General features: G+C 38.2%; 1 protein-coding gene across 3 annotated transcripts in view; it reads right to left on the bottom strand.

Annotated features, from left to right (window-relative positions):
- LOC138045770 (splicing factor, suppressor of white-apricot homolog) overlaps nt 1-10000 on the bottom strand; it is a 31831-nt gene that overhangs the window by 9039 nt on the left and 12792 nt on the right. For all 3 annotated transcript variants that reach the window (XM_068892381.1, XM_068892382.1, XM_068892383.1), the window contains exons 5-6: nt 6832-7357; nt 2965-3090 (exon numbers count right to left, since the gene is read on the bottom strand). In XM_068892381.1, coding sequence (XP_068748482.1) covers nt 2965-3090; nt 6832-7357 — 652 coding nt within the window. The remainder of the gene's footprint in view (nt 1-2964; nt 3091-6831; nt 7358-10000) is intronic.

The following is a 10000-nucleotide window of genomic DNA, read 5'->3' as shown; positions in this document are numbered from 1 at the left end:
AACAGCAAATGACTTTGCATGTTAACTAATTGGGAGAAAATTATCCTCTTTGTGTATTGTTCCCAGGTAGTGGATGCAACGTAAAACTGTAACTCATATTTACTTCAGTGTTAACATTTTATTTATAATAACTTGCACCTGTGTTCTTACTTTGGAGACACTGCGATACTTTTTTTACCTTCACAAACATATCAAGGTCAATTATACAAGCAACTGTTAAAGGCTTGTTACTACTATTTCTTTCCTGGGTCCAGTTATTCAAAAGACACTAATACACAATTAAATATCAACCCAGGTTTAAGTTTTGCTCATCAAAAATCAGGGTCCGACAAATGTTAGGCCCAGACGCCCAGGACAAGTTGAAAAATATCATTGCCAGGTACGTGTTTTAACTCTAGAAGAAGCCCGCCAGGTTGTAGCATTTGGCTAACAAGTCATTTTGCACAACAAATAGATACCGGTACAATGTACCCACCCATTCAACATGTACTGTACCATTCTACTGGTAATTAAAATCAAAGTATTTTGAAATGTAATAAATATCATAAAGTGAACATATTCAGAGTTGTTTTCTGCATTTCTCTTCCTCAACAGCGATCATCTTTGTACATAACATTTCATGAGTCTCATACCCAGTACTCCTCCTGGTAAAGTCCCCATGGTCAGGCTGCCATACCAAGGATAAAATGTTTTCGCTTTTTTGAAAGTTTGTCACGAAACACAGACAACTTTGTTATGTTAATGTAACATTAACATGAATAAGTCTGTCATGAAATCCTCTTTGACTGGTGATAGTATACAGGGTTCAAAGTGGAAGATGAAAAGCAATGACTACAACAAAGATTGCGATGAAAAAAAAAAAACCGACCACTCTTCCAAACGAAATGGCTGGAAGAGTTTTCTTGGTTAACAATTGATACTGAGCGGGGAGTCATGAAGTACAAAATATGTTACAAGTGGCCAACATTTGCATAGGTTCAGTCACTAATATTTTACCACTGTGAACTGATATGGGACAAGAAGCTCATTCTGCCGGGCAAGTGATTCTTACATGCCACTTGCCCAGGGACAAGTCTTGTCAAAAATATCTGTCGGACCCTGAAAAATGCATAAAAACTGTAATTTTATGGTTTATAGTTTACAATTAATACTGCACAAATCACAAATTCTCATGGCAGTTTACCATTCTTTCTCTAGGGTGAGATCAGATGTCAGCTTGTAAAAGGACCTCTGGCAGCCGCTATCAGTCCATACTGATCTCACCCACCCAACCCACAATGTATGTGAAAGGAGGACAGGCCACAAAAGGGGGTCTCCCCCTTACTCTTCAAGAACAATCTTCAGGCCGGGTGTCTTTTGGAAAATTGCTCTTGCTCACCCTTGTTTTTTAAGAAACCCAAGGAAACTATATACCACTGGAAAGCTAATAAAATGTAGTATTTGAAATGCCTTTAATTTTCACTTTTTAATTTCAGAAAGCTAGCACAAGCGCTGAAATGTGAAACTGACCTTGACTGCTCCGCTAAATTACTGCAAAAGTCCATATAAAAACCACATTTTTTTTCTCAAAATTCTAATCAAAAATTGGGGGTATGGAAACATCTGAGGTTGGAGTTTTCTACGGCCTAAATAATATTCATAAAAGCTTCTCAAGATGACCCTGAATAAACATATAACAAACTGAAAGCACATTGTTGTTGTTGATCATTGCCTTTTTCATGAACAATGGCTCCTAAAGGAACCATTTTGTATCTTGAAGCGTTTATTCGGGATTCTTGCTCTCGAAGATTTCTTTCAAGTGATTAATTTTTACTTTACTCGAACAACTGAACACCAACCTACAAGCAATCTCTATTCCTCCACAAGCTGTTTGCTGTTGTCACTTTGACACATACCTTTCCACCACATGCAAGAAAACATCCAGAAGTTGGCAAGTACTCACAAGGCTGCTGCCTAAGAAATTTTTTCGGGAGCCCTTCAGGCTTCCAACATTAAAAGTTAGTAGCCCGAATCATTTTTTCAAGAGCCCAGAATAAATTAATTCCAGCTGGGATTATATTTACAAGAAAGTGAGGATAAATCAAGTAAGGCGCCCGTTCGGGCTACTTGTTCAGAAATTTGGTCGCCCACGCTCGCAAATAAGGCGCCCCAGGCGACCGAGCGACCGTTAGGCAGCAACCTTGACTCATGAGGCAAATGGCCGACCGATTCATTGTGATGCCCAGCCTGCTCTCCACATTTCAAACCTTGGCTACTAAGCACTTGTGTGTATCCAAATATTCTTGAAAAATAATCGCATCTAGAGCATCTTAAGACTTAATTGATGTGAAAGCTCAAGCAACCACTGTGTCAGTGTTTTTAAACCGTATTTGTTTGTCTACTAATAGAACTTCAAAGTTTGTTCTCTCAATTTTCTTTTTCTTTTGCAAAATTCGATCTTCCAAAGTGGGGGAGCAGCTTATCAATGGACTTTTGAAGTAATAACCCTTGTGTTAACATGGACATTCAAACAAACTGCACTAAGGCAAAACTTAATAGAATACAAAAGCAATATATTTGAAATGTGGAGAGATGAATCAAGTTTAGATGCTTATCATCGCTACATTACGTTGTATTAACGTTACTTTCAAGAGCAGTAACGAAAGGAGAGCCTGAAAAATTCAGGCAGGCAATGTCAGTTTCATGTTTCAGTGCTTGGGCTCGCTTTCTGAAATAAAAAACGTGAAAGTTAAAGGCATTTTCAAATACTACATTTTATATTCCTTATCCAAGAAGACTTGAAAGTCTGACCCTTTGCAGGTGTAATTACAAAGGCAGCACTGAGTGTTGGTCCAGTCTGAGCTGAACTCACAACCTCCTGCATGGCAGCCTGGTGCTCAAACAACTGAGGAAAGCAAAAGTCTATGTCAAAGGAGAAGGCTACAGGCTATGTCTATACTTTCTATAAGACTTTTAAAAACATACCTTCCAGAGGACCTTCACCAGGTGGAGGAGGAGGAGGTGGAATCATATCAGCTACTGAGGGAACATGTGCAACAGGGGGGTGGTATGAGTAGCCAGCAGAAGAGACATAAAGACCTTGCAGATCATCTAAAATAAAGTTCACAACACAAAGTCAGATCATTCACTCCATTCACTGCAAACAATCTTTCCAAACTGAAAAGCTCAATATTATTTTACTCTTTTCAGAAATTTACTGCCGGTAATCCATTACAGGGCTTCAAATAATGGCTGGGCAGGTGCCAGTCATGTTATCCAGTCATAACTCTTGCAATAGTGACCACAGATTGCACCATAAACTTTTCTTAACTAAAAACCAACTGAACCCAAGTCGGTTTGGCAATAAAAATGTCAAGTTTATAGTCTTACTACTCTTTACTGCAAAAGAGCCTCGCATACGTGGTACAGTTACACAAGATACAACTTAAAAGAATACATTCTGGCAATTGCAACATGTACGTTTCTACGGCTGAATTTAAAGTGAAAAGTGCAAAATATATGAAAGCCGAAGGTTTCAGCCTACATGCACGTGGACAAAGTAAGACACTCTCTAGCTTTTTTATATTTCTTGCTTTCTTATTTTCAGAAGTACTCAGCATCTTTTATTTTAAAGTTACACTTGTGAATTTTGGTTAGAGTGAAAAGGTGGTCGGATTCTCCAAGTTTTGGGGCTTTTGTTTGCTTTTCACACTTTGCAGCAAAAGTTACATGGGGTACAGTATTCTTGGTGCAGCGAGATAAGTTATTCTTCATGAGGGTGCTATCCAATCAATCACTTTATTTAAGAGTCAATGGCAGGGCTGTCATTAAGCCTTGAAGCAGGTGTAACACTCACCCGTAACATGTAGATACATGGCCTTAATAGGCTGAAGGGCCTGAGCCCCTAGGGGGGTATGGGAGCATGCTCCCCCAGAAAATTCCTAAAAGTAGACCCTCGGAAATGCAATTTCCTGCACTCTGAGGAGCAGATTTTATATTTTCTTAATCAAAAAGTGATGAAAGTAAAACAGGGCAAAAAGATAAACTTCACAATGAATAAAGATATTTACTAACCACGTGGAAATGGTCATCCCTCACAGAAGCGTGAAAAATGGTAAGCGGAATCCCATTTATATCAAGTACGGTGCATTGATAATGATTTTGTAGCTGAAAATGGCTTCGGAATCCAACAACGATCGATCGGGGTGTTCTCCAAAGGTTTTTTTAACAGAAAATGTTTGGATGTTTACCAAAAATACGTCTTAGGAACACAGACAATACAAGGCAGCAATTATATTTTCTTTAGAAGGTAAATGTTTATAATAAAATTTCAATTTGTTTTACTTCATGAATATTCATTCTGCAGCAACTATCACCCGTAACGTTGACTGGGCTCAGCCGTAACAGGTGTTACAGGTCAAGGCACCTAATGACATCCCTGAATGGTACCTAGCGGAAGGTAAAATTCTCTACTAATTGGGAACACTTAAAGTAAACATGATAACACAAGACATGATGCTTTGCAGTCGAGACAGAACTTGATGACTTTGTGAAAATTTATGACTACCAGGAATTTTTTAAGCACTAAATTGTCTAGTTTTATATTCGTTTTTTTCCTTTCTGAAACATGAATGTTGTTCATCGTGATTACCAAATAGTTACAGTGCATTTCACAGGCGATTTGCGAAGTTCGTTGTGAATTTCATAAGTTCACTTCAAACTTGGGAATTTCATTACATAACTGTCAATCAAATGGCGAACTTCGAAACGAACTTGGAAATTTCGCGCAGAACTTCGTGGGAATGAACACTGAACACTCGTCACAAAAATGCATTGCCTGCACAACCTGCTAAATACTGGAAAAGTATATTTTCATTTTCAAGAGTCAGTGATTCCTGTGGAATAACACTGAATTTCTTGAACGAATAGAAACCAAGATCTTGCATTACGCTGCGGCTGCATGCACGCGACGGGACATTTTCAGGCAAACATTGGAATGTTATTCTTGACCAGTTTGTTTTGGATTTCACTGCTGTAAATGCTGGGGTTGGTAGTTTTACAACACTCCATATAATTATTCACATCATTCAGCACGCACTGACCTAGTGATATTTCTTCATTTGTCGCCTTCAATATTCCCTCTGCGAACGGAAATATCAACAATTTTGGCAACGGTTTGTTTGGAAGTCTCAGTTCCTGTCCTATTTGAGATGGTCCTTTCCATTCTAACCAGCTTTCAATAATTTTCTGGCGAACAAAACTTGGAATTGCCTTTCCTTGCACGGTGAAGGCACTCATTTCCAAACAACAACCGAGAGCAATTGTGAAAATACTTCCCCACATTCCCACGAAGTTCGGCGCGAAATTCCCAAGTTCGTTTCAAAGTTTGCCATTTGATTGACAGTTACGTACTGAAACTCCCAAGTTCGAAGAGAACTTATGAAATTTACAACGAACTTTGCAAATTGCCTGTCAAAAGTTTTGTGAAATGCACTGTTAAAGTTAAATTTTTTTGAACAAGGAGACGTTTTATCGAAAAGTTAAACGCTAAAAGATTCTTTAAAAACATTTTAAACTATTCTAAAAAATGGACGGTGTTTCGGCGTTACTCTACGCCATTTAAGTCAAGACAGTAAAAGTTCAAACAAGAATATATAAAACGTGAAACAAAAACATTTGTGTGTCCTATGGGTATAATACCCAAAAATAAGACAAAACCAACAATAGAAGAAAGAAATGAAAGTGTCAAGTGAAAAGTTTGGCGCAGATTGAGTCACTTTGGGTGTTGAGAGAAGGCTTGATGTCCTTTATAACCAGCATCTCGTATATTAGGCAATCGAACTTGCTTCTGCATTTCTTTAGGACTTTAAAGAGGTGATCGATCGTTGCTCTTTTATTGTCATGTTGTGTTTCAAGGTGTTTGCTGATAGCAGAAAAACGGTGTTCACTACTGCGTTGGTGTAAGTGTCGGGCAGTAAAACCGACATAATTTGCATCACACAAATCACATTGGAATGAATATACAACGCATTGCGTATTGACGATCGGAGGCTTGTTTTCCTTTATACTCAAAGTTTGCGATAATTTTCTGCTGGTGAAGACGGGTTTTACGTTGACATTGATCATGATCATAGATCCCAGAGAAATGAATTCTTTGGGGACACGATCAGCTTATCGCTGATCTGTGAAAGGTAATTTAATGTAAACTGATGGCTCTGAAGAAGTCACGGCATGCGGCGCTTTATCAGTTTCTTGCATGAACCTATGTATTGTGGAATTGACCAATGTGTTGGGAGAGCGCAATTTTGAAAACGTGGTACATAACTTGTCGCATTCTTTTGTAAAGGCTTCTTCAGTGGAAGATAGATGATACGCCCGATCGACCATCGTGTTAACTAGGCCTTTTTTGTACCTGTTATCAACGTGGCTTTGAACATGAAGCAGAAGTCCCGTGTCAGTTGGTTTTCTGTACACTTCTGTTTTTAGTGTGTTGCCACATCTTGTGATTACTGTGCCGAGAAATGGACTGGAGCCTTCATGTTACGACCGAAGAAAATGTCAGGCAATCCAAGGATTTGTCCAGTCAATACCAAATTCTAACTGGACATTGTCCGTTGACATTGAACGGCTTTTATTTGATGCCCTGCATGCTTTCATTAATATTATTATAAGCCTCTTGCAGTGTCAAATTCAATAATAGCTACTCTTTGTGAGGGTTAAGTGAGGTATTAATTTTAGTTTCTTTTAGTGCAAGAGGGCTTACACTGTATGGCTGTATCCACAAGACATTGGCTTGCCAGGTAAGAGTAAGATTGCAATGATGTTACAATATTTAACATATGACTAACATACCTTGTGGATACCACATGCTGTAGTCAAATGCTTCGTCTAAAGGTACTTCACCAGATAGCGCAGCATCAACACCATCCTGATCATGTGGGACAGCTGTTGAATTTAAACCACTTGTGACTGGAGCAAAAGTGCGACTAAATTTATTGCCCAGAGTTTGTGGTAATGGTGAAGATGATGCAGAGGATGGCTGTGATCTTTTTATCCTTTTATGAAGAGATGCTTGCAGCAACGGATGTAGCTCATACTCTCCATCAGAATCATCCTCACTATCGTCATTATCACTCTCTTTTGTTTCTTCCTGAGCTTGCACTGTTGATGGTATTGGAGTCTCAGGGACAAATTTTCCCTCACTCACATATTTTAACACATGCTTGTAATAAGGGTTCAGCCAATTGTCCATTAATAGAAAGTCAAATTGAGGATTTCCTGACTGCTTGGCTTTGACTAGGATTTCCATTTGCGTCCCCTGCTTCGCAACAAAAACAGCTGTCCTCTCGATGATGGCTTGCATTTTGGCAGTCTCAGGCTAAGTAACAGACAAAATTGACAATATTATATGTTACCCCTCTATAATAACAGCTTCTTGTATTATAATGCACTACCCCTATATTTGAAGACTTAACCTAATAATGAATTATTATATCACATAACCACATTTTAAGCAATAACTAGTTATAATGCATGAATATACAACTCAACAATGTTTCCAACATCTTCCATAGGCATCCAAATAATTCTTTAACATGTCCTTCTACAACTTACTATTCTTCATGCAACATGCAACATTTCAGCTTCAAAGAAATCTGAATTTTGATGTTTAACAAAGAGAATGCCTTTTTCTAGCAATGTGAATACACAGTGAACCTTAAAAGGAAATAAATGGCTTTCAAATGTACTCAAAGTTTTTGACATTGTTCAAACTTGACACACCTCAAAAGTAAAAGGCATTCTTCAAAGCTGTTGCAGTTAATTTTTGTTTTCATATAGTTAGTTTTTTCTAACTAGGTGATTTTATTTTCAACTAGGCAATATTTTTTTAACTAAGATTTTTCTCTCCGGTGCTATCAAAGGCCAACAAGTTTTAGTGGGTTTTTTGAGTTACTGAGCACTTATTTTGAATGATCAGCTTTCACATAAGGTTAGGGACACTGCCCGCATTTCGGGTTAAGCTTTCAATTTAGTGATTAGCATTCCAGTTAGCATTCCAGGACGTGTATGACAACTGCAGACTGTCTACAAAATATTGCTGATAAACAGTATTTAAGTCTAAGCACTTTCTAAGCATGGAACAAGCACATTTTAACACCTGTGTTAACAACTTGCTGGCTGATTTCTGCATAATTTCTTGAAGCCACTTTTTCATACTTGTGTCCTCTGTGAGAAATTCGACTGTGTACTTGGGACAAGAATTGAAATAGTTCCTGTTTTGGAACTACTTTCTTGATGTTGACGTATTTCTCTATCGAAATCAATTTCATTTACTCTATTGCATTGGCGTGACTCCGCCATTTTATCAGTGCTAGATTTACAACATGTGGCTCTGGTGTCCAAATGTGAATAAATCAAAGGGACCGAAAGTGGCCTGGCATAAATAATAAAATATTAAATAATAAATTATGATGGAAAATTTGCACAAGTTGCTTGCATGGTCAAGTGGATAAGAGAGTGAGCAGGAGATCCAAAGATGGGGTTCAAGTTCAAGTTTGTGTGAGTAAAAAGAAAAGTCTTGGCAAGGAGGGGGCTAACTGGAAGGTAAGGGATGATAGATATGTGAAGTAAGGATAGGGTAGGATAGGAGCAATGGGGAAGATGAGAGAGGGGTAGCAGGGTTCTTGTTAAGAGCCGGTAACCGGTTATTTTTACCGGCTATTCAAGTAAATGTTACCGGCTGTTTCACTGAAATATTTACCGAAATTATCCAAGGAATGTTCGTCTGTTCAAAGGTGAAATTACATTTCGTTTATGGGAAAATATTGCTTTCCCCCTCCAACCAATCCTGTGAAGATATCTGGCACATGTTATTGTTTCGAAAATATACCATTTGCAGACCTTCCAACTCTCACGCATTTTGCGTGAGACACACGCATTTGATATATTTCTCACGCCCACACGCATAGACACCACTTTCTTACGCCTCCAGCGTCCGTCCTAAAAGCAGCTAAATCTGTTACTTATGAATACAACAAAGCACATAAGCGTAAGCTATAATGGTTAACATTGAAGTATAGGTTAATGCTGATAGCTAGTTGCGAGCTAGTCAGTGTTGTTGTTTTGTAAATACGAAAACCCAGAACTTTTACTTCTTAAACGGCAATATTAATCAAAGAAGTTACATAAATTATTGAATGCAGATGTCAAAAAAGTGTTACTTTTGAGATTTTATGGGACATTTTTGTACCTTTAGAATTTTGTAAATCTTTTCTGAAAATGCAGAAAATCGCATTTCTGGGACTCAAATTTTCAAAATGTTTCCGGGGGGGGGCATGCCCCCGGACCCCCCTAGGTGACAGCCAATGAAATAGCATAACCTACTTTCCTTTTGCTGAGTATTAAATTAATTTAGCAGCCGCTGGCATGTGACAGCGATCGATACGAACGTCAAGTTAAGACTTGAGCTTGCCAACCCATGCAGGGGCAGGTAACAAAGTTACCTGCTATTTTTGGTTTTTTACCTCCTGTGCAAAAACTTAGCAAGAACCCTGGGGTAGGAGGAGTAGAATGGAGAAGAGGAATGTCTCATTCTTTTTTAGACCCCCTAAAAAACCAAACCCCTGTTTTTCAGACAGTTGATAAAAACAACCTAGTTTAAAAAAATTGCCTAGTTAAAAGAAAATTACCTAGTCAGAAAAAAAATTAACGGCAACAAAGATAAAAATAACATCACCCCTTGTACAGAACAAAGACACGGCAGTGTTGTAACCATTCCTCATAATAGGCCAATTCTGCATTTTTGTCTTTCTGAATGTGAGTTCAAGTACATGTATGATGTTTTTATACCTGTACAACAGTATGAAAATTTGCTCTCACACTCTCTTTGAAAACAACACAAAAGTAGAAAGTAGAAATGGCTTATTGTTGAACAGGGAAAAAGGACCACTGCTGTATCATTTATTCTTTGTTGAAAACCCAACCAACAGTTTGAATAGTAACTTGTTAGCGCTGTTTTCTT

The sequence above is a fragment of the Montipora capricornis genome, chromosome 4, assembly GCF_036669925.1.
Source record: "Montipora capricornis isolate CH-2021 chromosome 4, ASM3666992v2, whole genome shotgun sequence".
Taxonomy (NCBI): domain Eukaryota; kingdom Metazoa; phylum Cnidaria; class Anthozoa; order Scleractinia; family Acroporidae; genus Montipora; species Montipora capricornis.
This window is presented reverse-complemented; position numbering and strand designations above follow the sequence as displayed.